At 32.4% G+C, this 17,230-nt stretch overlaps 2 protein-coding genes and 1 pseudogene across 4 annotated transcripts; 2 read left to right on the top strand and 1 right to left on the bottom strand.

The window, feature by feature from the left end:
- LOC120133444 overlaps nt 1-1,590 on the bottom strand; it is a 30,824-nt pseudogene extending 29,234 nt beyond the window's left edge.
- A 4,523-nt stretch (nt 1,591-6,113) lies between these two features.
- Nucleotides 6,114-11,633, top strand: LOC120133451 (carboxyl-terminal-processing peptidase 1, chloroplastic-like). 3 transcript variants are annotated; one of them, XM_039150030.1, is made up of 13 exons: nt 6,114-6,545; nt 6,632-6,742; nt 6,867-7,004; nt 7,532-7,636; nt 7,730-7,898; nt 8,463-8,539; nt 8,629-8,673; nt 8,917-9,000; nt 9,376-9,414; nt 10,403-10,465; nt 10,824-10,953; nt 11,201-11,262; nt 11,355-11,633. In XM_039150030.1, exons 1-12 carry the CDS (start codon nt 6,147-6,149, stop codon nt 11,254-11,256), a joined length of 1,416 nt encoding a protein of 471 aa, XP_039005961.1. In that variant the 5' UTR covers nt 6,114-6,146; the 3' UTR covers nt 11,257-11,262; nt 11,355-11,633. The 3 variants fall into 3 exon arrangements, with proteins under 3 accessions (XP_039005961.1, XP_039005962.1, XP_039005963.1); XM_039150031.1 differs by having other exon boundaries at nt 6,405-6,545; nt 6,624-6,742; nt 11,355-11,623; XM_039150032.1 differs by lacking the exon at nt 6,114-6,545 and having other exon boundaries at nt 6,648-6,742; nt 6,807-7,004; nt 11,355-11,621.
- A 712-nt stretch (nt 11,634-12,345) lies between these two features.
- LOC120133427 (PLASMODESMATA CALLOSE-BINDING PROTEIN 3-like) lies at nt 12,346-13,888 on the top strand. The gene is made up of 6 exons (XM_039150011.1): nt 12,346-12,406; nt 12,499-12,512; nt 12,619-12,688; nt 12,872-13,111; nt 13,203-13,242; nt 13,356-13,888. The coding sequence occupies exons 1-6, from the start codon at nt 12,346-12,348 to the stop codon at nt 13,579-13,581; spliced, it is 651 nt and encodes a 216-aa protein (XP_039005942.1). The 3' UTR covers nt 13,582-13,888.
- The last annotated feature ends 3,342 nt before the right edge of the window (nt 13,889-17,230 follow it).

Below are 17,230 nucleotides of genomic sequence, written 5' to 3' on the forward strand. Positions count from 1 at the left end.
ATTATAAAAAAATTATAATTGAATTTAAATTATTATATTAATATTTAATATCAAAGAAAAGAGCTGTCTTAAGGCACCTAGAAGTCCTTTTGTGATATTTCTAACTAAATAAATATTTTATTTATAAATATATAAATTTTTTCTTCTCATAATTATAATTTTGAAATAATAGGATTATAAATTAAATATATTTTGAATTTTTTAAATTTCTAATAATAGAGACAATTTATAATTAAAAAGTACCAATTTTGGGCGTTGTAGGGGTGTTAATCATTCCCTAAACGTAACCGACCACGAATCTCTTTTTATTATTAAAAAGAACGAATTTTTGGTTAAAACGCAGATCAGTTTATCTTTTAATTGATGTTTTATTAAAAATTCTTTTAAAATATTTTTTTAGGTATTCGACCTACCTGACCCAAAAGGCCGATGGTGACTCCCAAATTATTTTCAAAACCATTTATTCACATCACTTTTCCCGCCAAATAAATATTTTGTGTCCGAACGAAAATCGATTACGACTGACTGTATCTTTGCTATGGAGAAAAAGGGGGGAAATAAGTCAAAAGAGAAGATAGGAAGCAATGTAACCATCACAAATCATTAAAAAAAATTAAATGAACTAACTAGAAGAAAGTTCATCATCAGTGAAAAGTGAATCTAATTAAACACTCATTTGCAATGCTGAAAGTAACTGACAACTTGACATGACAACAACAGTGCCCTTCATCACTTAAAAGTATGCAACAACAACAACAGAGGAAAAGAAAAGAACATGGCTATCAAGGAAAACCCAACATTCGAATAAAAACAATTGTTTGACATAAGTTCCACCGGTACACACCTCTTTTTTCTTGTCCCGTTTGCTCTTCACCTCGTGAAAAGGATCTACACATGTGACAAACATGTTATTAGAAACTAAAAAGAGTATCATTACAATTTACAAGAGCAGAAACTTCATCAGCCCAAAAGTTATGAAACAAAGCATCACATGATTTCGCAATCAAATGAGAGTTACAGATGCAGGGTTTTAGACTGTAGGCATTCTCATGACCAAGCTTAAGCATATTTTATCTTTACCACATTAAAGCATCACTCCCAGAAACCCAACAGTTACCTTTTCCATAATAACATTAAAAATCCTTTTGCTTAACAAAACCCGGGAAATAAACCCATCAGACTGGGGAACCAAAAAAAAGAGTTTAAAAATAATAAAAACAGAAAGAAAAAGGGCGGGGAACCTTGAGAGAGGAGGCGATTGACGGCCTCGTTAGGGTCCATGTTACACTCTTTAAGCATATCATAGATCTCGGGTTCAGGGAAGTTCACAAATCTCCTTCAAGCTCTGGACCATCTTCCGAGACCCAGCAGGAATACCTGAACCCTTCACTAACCCATTATTTGCAACACCACTTCCTCCTTTCCAGCTCATCCTCTCTCCGGGTACCTCTCTCCGGGTACCTCTCTCCAAACGGTTCCGCTTCGTCCTCACACAGATCTGAGATGTCGTTTACGTTTGAGGATTGTTGTCTCTCGGTTTTCTCGATGTAAATAAAAAGGTAGCACGCACCAGCACTCCAGCAGGCAGCTATGAAGAGGAAAAGGAAGAATACTATTCTTCGAAACAACGCCTTATAAAAGAAGGGAAGTTATTCTCTCTTTTGTCTCCGAGTCAACTACCTATGGGTCTGGGGTTGTGGCCGCGTATTCGTCTAAATTTATTCTTATTTATTTTCTTAATGAAAAAAAAAACCTTTTTTTCTCTTTTAAAACAGTTAAAATAACCAAATAAATTGCCAAAGTTTTAGTGCGGCAGCTTAATATTCAATTAAATAAATACGTTATTGAAAATATTTTTATTATTTTAATATTTTTGATAAAAAATTATCTAAAATATTATTATTTTTACTGAAAATTTTATTATTAGACGTTTTATCGAGTTTGTTAATATATCCGGTAAAGCGCTATCTAAAATATTTTTTTCTACCAAAAATATTAATATTTGGTACTTTACTGAAAATATTAAAAAACATTAATGTTTTAGGTAAAAAAATAATGTTTTAGGTAATTTTTTTATCGAAAATATTAAAAAAATAATAATATTTCCTGTAACATATTTTCTTAGTCATATATTAAGGTTGTCGTACAACATAACTTCCCAAAGAAATTTAACATATTTTTAAGTATAAAATCAACGCTTCCATTTAACGTTCTTTAGAAACTCGTTTTCCCTCGTAGAATGATATATCTTAGATTATAATGAGTTGAATTGAGTAAAAATTTTAATCCACTTGAATTTAATTTTAAAAAAAAATTACTCGAATTTGATTTAATTCAAGTTTAAAAAAATTTACTAGATTTAAAATTTGATCTGATATTTTAAGTTAAAATATGCACTATATACATATACTTCATTTTATTAGGTAAAATAAATATCTATTTGAAAAAATAAAATAGAAATGATTATCATTATAATTATCTTTAAATATATAAATTATAATTATAATATTATATCAGATCAGGTCATGTTTTTCACCTTAAATTTGATTATGACTTGATCACACAATAAAAAATTTGATTTGGTTTTATCTAAACCTAAAACTTTAAATTAAAAGATCAACTAAGTTGAATCAAGTGAAGTTGAATCGGAACTTGTTGAATTAGAATAAAATAAAAATGATTTAAAACACAAAATAAAAATTTAAGAAATAAAATAATATTTATTATAAAAAAAATATCTAAATGAAAAAATTGTATAGTTTGTAGATGAGTTTTATTGTTAAAACTTAAGCTCAAATTATTTGACATTGAACATTTACATTCTTGATATTCATAGTGTTCGAATCGAAACTTTAAGAAATAATATTATTTTTTTATCATTAAGGTCATTTGGTTCGTACGAGCTCAAATTAACGTTGTTTGTAATAATGCGTGGAGTTAAGGAGTATAGAAAATATGAGGGAAAGTAATTGTTCTATTAAAAGAATTTAATTTTTTTTATATATTTTAGATATCTTTTCGTATTTTTTTAAAAGATTATTTTTATTTTTAAGATTTATAAATTTGTTTTTTTCCTTAAAATTTTATAAATTTATCTTTTTAATATAAAATTTTAAATCCGTCTCGATATAGAACCGTTTTTATATTTATTTAACTTTATAATTTACATAAACAATAATAATTTAATGATTATATTTATAAACGATGTTAATTGAAAAATTAATATAAAATATTTTATCTCATTCACGATTCAAGTAATATACATAAATATTTAGATGGAACATATCAGCATACGAATATAAAAATAAAAATAAAACCCTTTAAGATCCTTTATTTTTTGTAAAACAATAATTTTATGATAGAATAATTATATAATATATATGTGTGTGTGTTTCTCAGTAAAAATAACGTGTAAATAATTGGACAAAAACTATATAAATCATTCTAGAAGTGACAACATCAATTAATAAAGTCTCCATCTAAATTAAAAAAAAATCGTAAAATATCAAAGTGAAAAAAGGGTATATTTATGTTTAGTATCTTAACTATTACTTTTGTTCTATTTTAGTACTTACACTTTAATTTTTCAAAATAATATATAACGTTTAGTTTATGTTTTATTTTAGTACTCGCCAATAAAGACGGAATTGTTGTAGTAATATTTTTTATGGATAAATTACATAATTCAACATTAAATTATTTTCTCACTCTTATTTTGATCACTAAAGTTTAAAATTTTCCAATTTAACTACTCAATTTTCAAAATTTTCATATTTTAATCACTCTAATTTATTTTATTAATAATTTTTATGACATGACATTTATTATTATTATTATTATTATTATCATATATATTTCAATTAAATCAATTAATTTTGAAAGTTAGAGTGATTAAATCAGGAGTAATTTGAAAGTTAAGTAACTAAATTAAAAAATTAAACGATATTGACCAAAATAAGAGTGAGAAGATAATTGAATGATGAATGGTGTAATTTACCCATAAAAAAGTGTCATGTTGTAAAAATTTCACTAAGTTTTTAATTACGATATACCAAAAAAAAAATTTTAGATATAATTTTAAAACAAATGAAAGTTTAGGTACCAAAATAGGTAGGGATTGGCAAAAGACCCGAACCCGATGAATTTTGACCCAATTAGGTCATTTAAAAAAAAGGTCCGGTCCGATTCTAATTTAGGGTGAAAATACCCTACCTGACTTGGCCCAAGAATAATAGAACCATATATTATATATTTAGGGATAATTGCAATAATATATTTCTTTATATTATTTATTTTCAATTAAGTCGTATTTTATTGAATAAAATTAATCATTTTATATTATTTCAGTTTGGGTCATGTTGGAATCAATTTTATCTCAAAAAGGTCGGGTGAAATTACCCTAAACTCGAGTGTGTCGGGTGGAGGGTGTAAAAATTTCTGGTTGGTCCAGGTTGGTCGAAAATCTGATCCAACCCAACCTATGTCAATCCCTAAAAATAAGACAAAGTAATAATTTAAGTATTAAATGTATATAATTTACAAAAGAAAATAATATTCGTTAGGAACTAATTCACGAATTAAATCTTTCCCTTTTCTTATTAAGGCTTAATATAAAAAAGAATTGATCAAATTATACATATTTTCCCATATAGGTACCTTTTTTTTTTTTGATCAATTTAGGCATCTAATGTTTTTGATGTTATCATTGGGTGTATTGACCGTAACATACGTTAAAAAAATTCGTCAATCACTCAGAATGTGACACATGCACCTTTATAAATTTAAAAAAAATATATTTAAAAAACTTAAAATTATTATTATTTTTCAAAAAAAAAAATTAAAATATCAAAAAGTTACAAAATCCTTAATCTCAACGCATCCACCCCATCCGTCGGTCGTCTAACATCGATGTCGCTTCCTACCCACCCATCAATTGCATAAATCGTGGCTTCAAACCCCCCAAATCTTTAAACTAAAATCCTTAAATTAAAACCCTAAATCACTAAATTTTAACATCCATCCATCGCAATCGGTGGATGGGTGGTTGGCGAGCTGGTGACTGGTGGGTGAATCGATGATCGTTGGTGGTGGTGTTGGTTAATACCGAAATTAAAAGTCTTGGGCCATTTTATGGAAAAAATAATAATTTGGGATTTTTTTATGAAAAATTATGAATTTCATTTTTTAAAAAATTAAAGACAAAATAAACCGCATGTCAAATACTAATCGACTAACTTATTTATAAAAGATTTTTTAAACGACCATTATAATGTAGATACCTAAATGATAATATTAAAAAGAGAAAATAACTTCAGTGACCGAAAATGTCTTATAATATACAATTTTAACTAATTTTTTTTGAATTTGCGAAAATGACCAACAAATTCGCAACGCGAACTCCAATTTCGCAACACAATTTCCAAATACGTAACGCGAATATGTAAATCGCAACGAGATTTTCCAAATTCGCAACTCAGTTTCAGAAATTCGCGTTACGATAGTTGTGTTTACCTATATCGGTAATTAGAGTTGCGAATTTGAAAATCGCATTGCGATAGTACTGTTTACATTGCGATAATACTGTTTACCTATATCGGTAATTAGCGTTGCAAATTTGAAAATCGTGTTGCGAATTTGAAAATCGCATTGCGATAGTATTGTTTACATTGCGATAGTACTGTTTACCTATATCGGTAATTAACGTTACGAATTTTAAAATCGCATTGCGATAGTACTGTTTACATTGTGATAGTACTGTTTATTTTCAAATTCGCAACGCTAATTACCGATATAAGTAAACAATACTAAAATTCGTGTTGCGATTTACCTATTCGCGTTACGATTTTGAAACCTGTGTTGTGAAATTGGAGTTCGCGTTACGAATTTGTTGATCATTTTCGTAAATCCAAAAAAATTTGATTAAAATAATATATTATAAGACATTTTCAGCCATTAAAATTATTTTATCTATTAAAAATATTAAGTACGTAAATTGACAAAAACAAATTTAGACATTTATATTAAGCTTTTTATTTTTTTCATCTTTAAATTCACACGCGCATGCAAACACTATACAACTTCTAACAAAGTATAAACAGTGATCAGTGACTGTAAACTCCGTCTCGTTACTATCCAAAAGAAAGAGGATGAGAATCCTACTCTGCAACTGCAACTCTCCACCTTCACTCACCCCAACGCCACCTCAGAAGCTACCTTCATTTCCTCTGGGCGCCGCCGTTTGGACCAAGAAAACTCTGGTTACGGCACTTACCGGTGCTCTCTCCTTAACTCTCTTAGTTTCTTCCCCATCTCCTTCCCTCTCCAGTGATTCACAGTTTTTTCAATCTTCTCGGCCACCTCAAGTATCAGCTCCGCTACCCGATCGTTGCACAGGAGAAGAAGAACAACTACAAGAAGAAGAAGATAAGGTTGATCTCAAACCTGAATTCGTCACCAACGAAAAAATCGTACAAGAAGCTTGGCAGATTGTTAATGATAGCTTTCTTGATAGCGGTCGCCACCGCTGGTCTCCTCAATCGTGGAAGGTGAATTTTTAATATTATCTTTTGTTTTGTGGCTAAAATTTCGCTTTTTTATTTTTAAATTCTACTTGCTTGTCGAAGCAAAAAAGGAGGATATTTTGGGGACTTCGATTCAAACGAGGTCTAAGGCTCACGAGTTAATCAAAAGAATGCTGGCAAGTTTAGGCGACCCTTACACGCGATACCTCTCACCAGCCGAGGTAATTCTTTACTAAATCACCTTACATCAATAAACTTCACACATTTTACTGATGGATTTTTTAGTTTTTCCCCCTTTTTACATGGCAATTGGCATTTCGGGTCATTTTTTGTCACCGTTGAAAGTTCACGAAGATGGCGAGGTATGACATCACTGGTATTGGAATAAACATTAGAGAAGTTTCAGATGATATCGGAGGCGTAAAACTGAAGGTTCAAGGACTTATATTGGATGGACCTGCTCATACAGCTGGAGTAAGACAGGTAGAGTATATCCGTAGTACTGCAACTGCAATACTTGGATTGGTCAATTTCTCGGTTGGTTGTAACAACATATCTATTTTGAGTATCTCTGCCTAGTCATTTATCTTATTCTTTAGAAAAAATAAATTCTGATATTTTGGTTACTGCTTAGCTAAACTTGGTGTTATTTCCCCACTTTTCTAATATCCCAGTTTTACATGGACTTATATGAATGGCAAAGGCATAGGTATATATATATATATATATATATATATATATATTTTTTTGCAATGAATGGTATTCGATGAAACAGTGAGTAGAGAACTACGGATCCAAGATGAGGGGGGTGAGAGTGATTGCAGGAGAACAATGATACTACGGAGAGTGATAAGTAATGGTGCCTAATTTATTTAACAGGACAAATAATTCTCTTGTATTTTGCAGCGAAATTGGAAGGTTCTATATGCAAGTGTTGATTTAATGTTTCTCTGTAGTGTACATGTGCATGGCTGATACGTGTCATAATGTTAGTAATTTCTTTTTGACAGGGAGATGAAGTTTTAGCTGTTAATGGAGAAGATGTCATGGGGAAATCAGCTTTTGAAGTATCATCTTTATTACAAGGTCCTAATGAAACCTGTGTGACCATTAAGGTTGTGCTCTTCATTACCCTTGTGAATATAGCAGTTCATTGTTAACCTTTACAGATGTTCCTTCTTTATCCAATGATCCACTCTCAATTTTAGGTCAGGCATGGCAACTGTGTACCTACTGAATCCCTAGAAATCCAAAAACAACTTGTTGCTCGAACATCTGTTTTTTATCAGTTGGAACAAGTTAGTAACGACCCTAGTTCTGTTGGGTATATGAGGCTTAAAGAATTCAATGCCTTGGCTAGAAAAGATTTGGTCATTGGTAATGTTTATTATTTTAGTGGATGTTACTTGATTGCTATTTCCTATTTTGTGATGAACAACTTAATTTTTTTTTATTATTTATGTGTCTTTTAGTCTTTGAAAATTAGTGTGAGATATGAGTCATATGACTGTCAATTGCCCTCCCTCTTTCTCCCTCACACTGTCACATACATACTGCTTCCAGAATTGAAGCTATAGTGATAAACAAAGCAAATTGATGGGCCAACTTTGTTATATAATAGGAAGTGAATTGTTTTGAGCACAGAAAAAGGAATACAAGCGTCTATGGCATGTTGATGGTCAATGGTTGCTTCTATCTTTAAACAAACTTCTTGAGACATAAGCTATCAAAGCATGTAAAAGCAAATTTTTTTTATCTGTTCATAGATATCCTGCATTTGATGATTTAAGAGTTTTGTTTCTCCTAGTCCTACTATTGACGTCCTTTGTCTTGTGGCTTAAAACTGTGATGCTAATACTAGTTTAACTATGTTCATGGAGTTAACTTCTGCTTCTCTTATTTACATACTCTGTTAGATTAATGAAATAATCTCCACTGCAGCAATGAAGCGACTTCAAGATATGGGTGCTTCATATTTCATTTTGGATCTTAGAGACAATCTTGGAGGACTAGTACAGGTTTGTTTGCTTTTGCCTTCCCAGTTAGTTTTACCTTTCCATCTGACATTTATGTTTGGTTATTATCATCTGTGTTTTGTGCATTTCAGGCTGGAATTGAAATTTCCAAGCTATTTCTGAATAAAGGGGAGACGGTATGTCACTCATTACAGATTTAAACTGTAAAGAAGGCTGACTGCCTCTCTCTCTCTCTATTTATAAATGTACATGCTATGATATTTTGAGCTATTTTCTTCATCTCTGTATTTTAACCCTGAGAAAGTATCTCGCATATGATGCAACTACTACACAAAAAACATTTTGTTGATGCATATGTGTGATTTCTACGACTTATTATGTAGTTTTGGTGTTTTTTTCTTGCTGGTAAAACTGAGCAGATCATTTACACAGTTGGGAGGGATCCACAGTACCAGAATAATGTTGTTGCTGATACTGCCCCGTTGGTTACATTGCCTGTAGTTGTATGCACTTTTTCATCATCCTTACATCTGTGCTTTTAGTTTGTTCCTTATGAAACGTATCCCTTTCCATTGGATCCTAGAAAACTCTATTCATTCAGTGCTCAATGCCAATTTTGCTAAAGTGGTTGTTCAAAATGAAATGTCTTAAAGAACTAGAATTGGGTTGGTGACTGTCTTAAAGGTAGACTTGAATTTCTAGGGCTTCTCTAACCATGGAAAAAATAAGAATTTCCAGGGACTTACCTAGACATATAACAGTTCAAATATGAATCAACACTTGGTGTTTTCTGCAACACGTAGAGAAGCGTGTAAAAATTGTTAGTCCTTAATTTGTTGTTCAGATGAAAATAATTTGGGTAATAATCTTCTGTGCAGGTTTTGGTGAAAAACAAAACTGCTAGTGCAAGTGAAATTGTGAGTAGACCGGTTGCCCCCTTATCTATGATTACTTCTCTTTTCACAATGGGATAATTTCTTGTATAGTCCCCGGCCTGTTAGAAAATTTCTATTATGGAACTTTGAAAATGTTTTATTAGGTATTTTCCTCAATTCCAGTCCATGTATCAATCTCCTAATGCCTAACACCATACCTTACCTATATTAATGACATGGTGCATCCATAAATTTTGACACATGTATTGTACATGCGGATGATACGCTGCTACCATGTAGCTGTGTTGTGCCATAATTTATTTAAAAATTTAGTTTTAGCTTTTATTTTTCCCCTTTTCTCAACCCCTTTTACTTCTCTCCTTGATTCCCCTATCCTCCCCTACTATGGCCTGATCTAGTCATTACCTGACAAGGTTTTGCCAGACTAGGTGGGCCCTGACTGATCAGGCCATTTCCGGTCTCTTTGAAGATTAGCCAGTATTTTTGTGTCATGATCCAGTCATTGGTGAGGACAGGTAGGGGAAGAGAAGAAAAAGGAGAGTAAATGGAAGAAAGTAGAACAATTAATTCCAATTTTATCTTTAAATTTTGTGAAAAAAATTATTTAAAATGTATATATATATATATATATATATATATATATATTCAAGAAATCGAATTTAATATGTATGAGAAAGAAGGATATATATATATTGTGTGGGAGGGGGGTTTCTCATAAATTTGATTTCTTTTTGTACTGATAATGTTATGTGGCAGTTCTCCATGTTATCCATTTGTGCAATATTCATGTATGTCAAATTTTTGTTTATTGGTTACCACATCATCGATAAGTGTTAACAATTTAAGGCCATGGGGAGGTTGATGTACAAACTGAAAGTTTAGGTATCTAACTATACATATATGCTTAAATTCAGGTGCCACATTATACATTTTTTAATATGCAGTGGCCATAGAAGACAATTTCCCTTTTACAGTTGCATTTATTCTAAATTGTCATTTGTTACTTCAGGTTGCTTCTGCACTTCATGATAATTGTAGAGCAGCTCTTGTTGGGGATAGGACTTTTGGCAAGGTTTGAAGTTTAGCTTATTGCTGCAACTTAAGCTTTCCCTCAGTTCTCTTTTCTTTATAATTTGTCTATCATAGACACCCCTGCCCAATCAAATTGAAATTAATTTTAAACTGTCTGCTCGGTATCTTTGACTTGCTGTTTTTTGGGATCACGATGATTTTTTTCATGGCTGGAAATTGAAATCGTTATTTTGGTTAAATGGAAGGCCATGTTTAAAGTTTTCCATGTTAAAAGGATTGAGTTCAGGTCTTTTACTGATCTAGTTATTGAACTAATGGAAATAAATATTAGCCTTGATTATATATCTTGAAAATTTTGTCTATTAGAATCTGATATAATCCTGTATTGTCTGTTGCAGGGTCTAATTCAATCTGTCTTTGAACTTCGTGATGGATCTGGGGTGGTTGTCACTGTCGGAAAGTATGCGACACCAAATCAGATGGATATCAATGGCAATGGAATAGAACCTGAATGTAGAAACTTCCCAGGTAGTTTACTTCTTTCTCGGTTCAAGCGAAGGGGAGTTAATTGCATTACTTGAGCTCTCTCATGCAAGGAATCCTAAAACTATGTTCCTCATTTGATTCATTTGTTGTTAAAAAATTCCATCTTTATTTGTCCCAGATGTTCAAAACTCCAAATGTAAACCTAAAGGCCACCTTAGATTTCCTAGCACTAACAATGAATTGAAACTGGCCGATCTTCGATATCTGCTTAACAGAGCTTTATGTGCAGCTTGGAGTGATGTTGCACAACATCTGTCGAGATGCAATTCACTTCGACAGGGCTAGAAGCAGGTGTTTCCTTGTCCTTTTTTATTTCTTATTCAATTATTTCCCCCCTCTTCCTGGTCAGATATTCACTAGACATATGGTATGGAATTCTGCAGTTAAATGGAGGCATTATTTGGATTTGCATGCCCAGTAGGTGCACTTGATGGATTCAAGATGAAAATGCAGACTTAAGAGCTGATTTGCTTGCATGCAGGCCTTTGACATATATCCAGTAATAAGTCAAAGTGGGATTACATTTGGATTCAGAGTTTTAGCTGATACAATACCAGCATAAGTAAAAGGGACTGCCAAGACGGATTTACCGCAATGCAACGGAAGCAATTGCCCCAACTGAAAATCCTTAATGTAGTACTATTATTATCATCATCGTCTTCATCATCAAATTAAGAAAAAAATACTTATTTGTTCAGTTATCAATACAAAGTAGTAAACTCATTTCTTACAGGAAGTTTAGCTAATGTATGCATCGTATCACACACACAAAAAAATGATTTTTTGTTGTTGAGAAAGTTGACACATTTTGTTATTTGCATAGAATTTATACACTGTTATCCCTTTGCTTTTTCTTTCTTCACCTTTACAAGTTATGAATTGAAAAAAAAGGATGACATTTGGCAAGATTTGAAATGTAATGTTTGAGGTGTCAACAAAAAGCTTCAATCATTTGCTTCATTAAGATGTTGGCATCCCTTTGCTGCATCAAAATCATAATAAAAATCTCCTCTGCCAACCTTTAACCTTTTTAGATTCAGTCCCAGAAACAGTAGAAAGAAAGAAAAAAAAAAAGCCACCCCACCACATCAGTGTCTTAATTAAACAAATAGTAATCCCAACATCCCGATGCCTCCTTTAACAAGTTTTCTTATATTCTCCTTTCTCTGTTTCCATATCTTCGATCCAAGGAAGCTTGGATTCTTCATGTTTCCAGTTTATGTTATTTTATGGAAGGATGATTACTAGACCCTTCTTTGCAATTCCTCCATTGGCCCATTGTTTTATTATATAAATACCCATTAGCTTCTACATTATTGTTCTTACTAAACAAGATTTTCCTTACCTGCTCTACTATACAAGCACATTCAAGCCATGGGTTTTAGACTAGTTCAGTTTCTTACAATCTCTCTCTTGCACCTCTTCCTATGTTCAGGTGAATGCTATATATTTATATCAATGCCTTTAAAATGTTTTGTTTCTTTACCTATTGTCATGTTCATATATTTCTATGGGAAATCTTGTTAGGATTTTCTTCATTGGTAGGTGATGGATCATTGTAATAGAGAAACAATGATCATCTGAATGAGTGAATGTTTCTCGGGAAAATTTTTGTCAATCCGATAATTTGCTTTTTGATCTCTTCAGGTTAAAGTATTTCCAGGAAACCTCCTCTCCAAGAAATCAATCAGAGAAAACAAAGCAACCAAGAATCTCGGTTGCTTCTCGACCCTTCAATATCCACTACACTACTAGATAATGTTCCCATTGTCAACCCTACAACTCCAGGCACTACTCCGAACCCCACATCCCCGTCTACAGAGCCGATCACCAATCTGACTACCCCTATCCCCACTCCAACAACCCAAACCCAAACCCCAACTCCTACAACCCAAACCAGGAGGTTCCTGGTGTATTGCAAATCAAGGTGCTTCACCAACTGCTCTACAAGTAGCTCTAGACTATGCTTGCGGATATGGCGGTGCGGACTGCTCAGCTATTCAACCTGGTGGAATTTGTTATGAACCCAACACTGTTCAGGATCATGCTTCTTATGCTTTCAATGATTACTACCAAAAACACCCTGCTCCAACGAGCTGTGTTTTTGGAGGCACTGCTCAGCTTACAAATACAGACCCAAGTATGACATTGCAGTTAAAAAAAAGTTGTTTCTAAACTACAGTTTAATTATACTCTTTCAATTAAAAATTACCTTTTGTATATTTATCCAGGTAAAGGGAACTGTCACTATGCAGCATCCTCGCCAACAAGGTAAATATCTTACAAGTTACAACCACCTTGGAACCGGCTCTCATATCAATTTTATCTTCAAGACAAAGGCAATACATGCGTGCTTATATTTTTCTTTTAAAATGTAAACACAGTGTTGCTCTGCCAGCCAGCATAACGCCACCGGCCACCCTATCGCCACCGGATGCCACAACCTTGACCCCACCCTTTACGAAGAGCCCACCTTTTACCCGACCGGGCGGAGACACGGTGTATGGTTCAGCAGAACCAACAGGACTCCCAAGCTCTGCCAGCTCTGTGTCATTCAGCTTCCTGCTGATCTTTGCCACAATGTCAATTGTTGCCGCAAACAAAATCTAGACATAAAGGAAGCAACTTTCAGTTACTTTTTCCATGAACCGATTGCAATTTCTTTGGCTCGCCAACAGAGTTTCCGAAAATTTCAGCAGGCTTGGGAATCAACAATGGGAGCCATTTTCTCACCATTAAGATCTAAATACTTATATACTTCTTGATCTATGTATACATAAAAGCTGGTTAAAAAAACCCAGGGAAGAGCATAGAATCTTTAGGTTCTCGTACTCATAGATAAGTTAAGAATATGATAGCTGCTTTTGCAGAATGATTGTTAGCATCACAATAAAGCTGTTGGGGTCTGGCTCTAGGGATTAATAGTTTTTCAGTATGGAAATCGTCTCAGATTTAGTTAGTCAATTATGCTAGATTTTGAACATTTTTTACTTTATAATTATTCATCAGCAAGCTTTTAAGTATTTTTTTCAAACAAAAGTCATGCAGGACATTCTCAATTCATCTCAATTCATTTATACCAATATATCGTATTTTAAGAGTTTTTTTTGTTACATTTGTTGAGAGTTTTCTTTTTCATGTATTTAGTAGATTATGCTTCTATATTTAAATATGTGATTATAGGGAATTAATCTTATATTACTTCTACTATTTCCACGGGTATGTTTAAAAAAACTATTTAATTTAGGATAAAGTACACAAACCATTTATCGATTATAGAATTCGATTATAGAATACTACTTTGTTGAGTCCATTAACTATTAAAAATTACAAAATGACCCTTTGATTATAGGATAATACTTTGTTGAATCTCCTAACTATAAAAAGTTACAAAAATGTCATTTGACTACTCATATATTCCAAATTCATCCTTTCACGTTAAAATATTAGTGTATATCTGAGCTAGACGTTAACCTAATCCAAAAATCATTTGAGTTGTATTTTATAGATTGACTCTCTCTTTACATTATATCGTCGAGCCAATACTTGAAAGCAACGGGGGAGCCAATATATATTATTAAAATATGATTTTATCATATCCAATCAATAGGTTAATGTCTTGCTCAGGCGGCCATCAGATTTTTAACAAAAAATGATGAGTTTAGAATATATGAATAATATAGTGATTATTTTGTAATTTTTAATTGCCGAAGACTGTAACATCCCAAACTATGAGTTAGTGACTAAATTGTAAAATTTTGGAATTTGGTAATTAAAGTAGAATAGTTGAATAGTTCAATGATTTATTTGGGAATATTTCCAGAAAGTTTTTAGTAATTATTCAAGGAATTAAATGGAAAAATGGTCAATTGACATTAAAGATTTTTTTTATCCCTTTAATAGGAGATAAAAACGTGGAAGATGAAAACATTTTATCATCTTCTTCTTTCATCATCTTCCTCCCGTATCTCCCAAGCTCAAAGGTAAGTTTCTGATTTCTTGGTTATTTGTTGTTTTAAAAATTGGGTTATGATCACTAGATGATAATTAAGCTTAAGGAAAGCTTAATTTGTTCTAAAACAACAAGATGAAAGGTGTAGGAGAGATTAAAGATTTTGAGTTTTTGAATGAAATCTTGAAATAGAGTTGATAAGTTGAATTTTAAGTTGAATTTGACTTGTTATCTATGAGAATAAGAAGATAGAAGTGTAGGAATTAAGTTTGGATAACATGGAAAATTTGGTATGATTATTGATTTCTATATGGAGAATAGAATTTTGAGGTTTAAGATGAAATAAATGGATATAAATTAGTTTAAGTGTGTATATTTGAGTTAAGAATATAAAAGGGGATGAAATATGAAGAATTGAAGTGAAAATATAGAATTTTCGTGCAATGAACAGTGAATTCTAGGCTTGAGCAAAATTTCCAGAACGTGCAAGGGGAACAAATTCCCCCCTGGGGGGTATCGATTCCCCCCTAAATGAAAAAATGGAATTTGATTCATTAATTAAATCGGTTTAAGTTATTAACATCAAGTTTAAAGTTTAGGCTTATGATAGTTGTTTTAAAATGATATATTTATGTAGATATCGATCCTAAACAAGTTCCGGAATAATCAAAGGATTAGGATCGAATCAAAGCAAGGCTAAGGTGAGTGGAATTTAATTTGTACTTATATTATCAAACAAACATTGGCTTACGATGAGCCAGTAATGGAGTTACTATGGTAAGAAGTGACTCCTAAAATATTATTTGATTGGTGATCGATGTGATTATTATGTGTGTATGAGTACATGAAAATGAGTATATGCCATTATATGTGTTATGATCTATGTGAATATGCAATATGTGATACATGTTATATGATATGAAATAGATGTTTACACATATATGTGGTATGTGACAGAAGAAAAGAAATATGTGATCATAAGAGCAATAATAATAAGTTATGAGATTACATGTTTATATGATACAAGTGAGTTGAACTGCTATAAATGATAATGCCCATGTTATGTGATATGAGAGCTAGTGGTATAGTTGGCATGCCAAGAGTCGAGGGTTACATATGTCCTACGAGACATATGATAGGTCATTCGGGACACATATTACATCCTTCGGGATGATAGGTCCTTCGGGACATAGTTTATACGAGCTGTGGTGACAGCATATGTGTGCGCAACCTCATAGTACTCACATACCTTGAGTTCTCAGTAATGTTCATGGGCCTACAAAAGATATCAAAAGTATATATGGGTTAATACATGAGTTAATAAAATAAATAGTATAAATACACTGTATGTAATGCATATGATTTGTTATATGAAATGTTTTATGGTTTATATTATATTCTTTATATGCCTCACTAGGTCAAAGACTTAGCGTGTGATTGTTTCACATGTAGGATCAAAGAAGTCGGAAGAGCAAGGATAGACTTCTGAGACATCATAGCTTCATCCGAGATCAGATCAGAAGATATTTTATAGTAGGTTCTCTTTCTTATAATAAATAGTGTTGGCATGTAACTAAAGTTTTAAATCGTTTATGCGCTAATAAGTTTTATAAACTGTTTGAGATAATTTATGTAAATTATTCAGTTATATGTAGAAAAAGTTTAAAATTATTCACTATTTTGTACAAGTAAATGTTTTGAAACGTCAATGTGACATCTCGGACTCGTATCCGGGTCGGGTATGGGTTGGGGGTATTACAATTAATGGTATCAGAGCTATGGTTTAGTCGATTCTGGGCATAAAATGAAGTCAGAAATGTTTTAAAAAGTTTACATGCCAATAAAAAAACAAACCTGATCTAATAAGAGTTATAAGTATGTTGTCTTCTAATAGAGTTTTATGGTTATGTCTTGTTAGATGTCTGATCATGAGAGTTCCCGAAGTGAAGCGGGAGATGATAGACATGAGGAAAATAGCAATTTACCGGCCCTGGCCAGGCAAGATGAAGAACAGACAACTCTGGGAGTGGCTGCAAAAGACCAAGATGTGTTCTTTAGGACGTTGGACGCTGTCCTGATGCATTTTCAACCTCCTGTTTCCTTAACTCAAAGAATAAATATTGCGAAAGAGTTGAAAGGATTAGGAGCTCCTGAATTCAAAGGTGAAGCCGAGGAAGATCCTGTTGCTGCGGACCTTTGGCTCAATGATGTGAAGATTATGTTCGATGGACTCCACTGTTCTGATGTGGAGAAGTTAGATGGTGTGGTCTCTTTGCTTCGTGGACAAGCAAGAATCTGGTGGACAAA

The sequence above is a fragment of the Hibiscus syriacus genome, unplaced genomic scaffold (assembly GCF_006381635.1).
Source record: "Hibiscus syriacus cultivar Baekdansim isolate YM2019G1 unplaced genomic scaffold, ASM638163v2 tig00110580_pilon, whole genome shotgun sequence".
Taxonomy (NCBI): Eukaryota; Viridiplantae; Streptophyta; class Magnoliopsida; order Malvales; family Malvaceae; genus Hibiscus; species Hibiscus syriacus.

Excerpts from the sequence above, each read along its gene's own strand:
- LOC120133451 (XM_039150030.1), top strand. The coding sequence starts at position 6,147 with ATGAGAATCCTACTCTGCAACTGCAACTCTCCACCTTCACTCACCCCA. Across the intron at positions 7,005-7,531 it reads ATACAGCTGGAGTAAGACAG|GGAGATGAAGTTTTAGCTGT; the intron begins GTAGAGTATATC and ends TCTTTTTGACAG. Across the intron at positions 9,001-9,375 it reads TGGTTACATTGCCTGTAGTT|GTTTTGGTGAAAAACAAAAC; the intron begins GTATGCACTTTT and ends TCTTCTGTGCAG.
- LOC120133427 (XM_039150011.1), top strand. The coding sequence starts at position 12,346 with ATGGGTTTTAGACTAGTTCAGTTTCTTACAATCTCTCTCTTGCACCTC. Across the intron at positions 12,689-12,871 it reads CAAAGCAACCAAGAATCTCG|GAGGTTCCTGGTGTATTGCA; the intron begins GTTGCTTCTCGA and ends AACCCAAACCAG. Across the intron at positions 13,112-13,202 it reads GCTTACAAATACAGACCCAA|GTAAAGGGAACTGTCACTAT; the intron begins GTATGACATTGC and ends ATATTTATCCAG.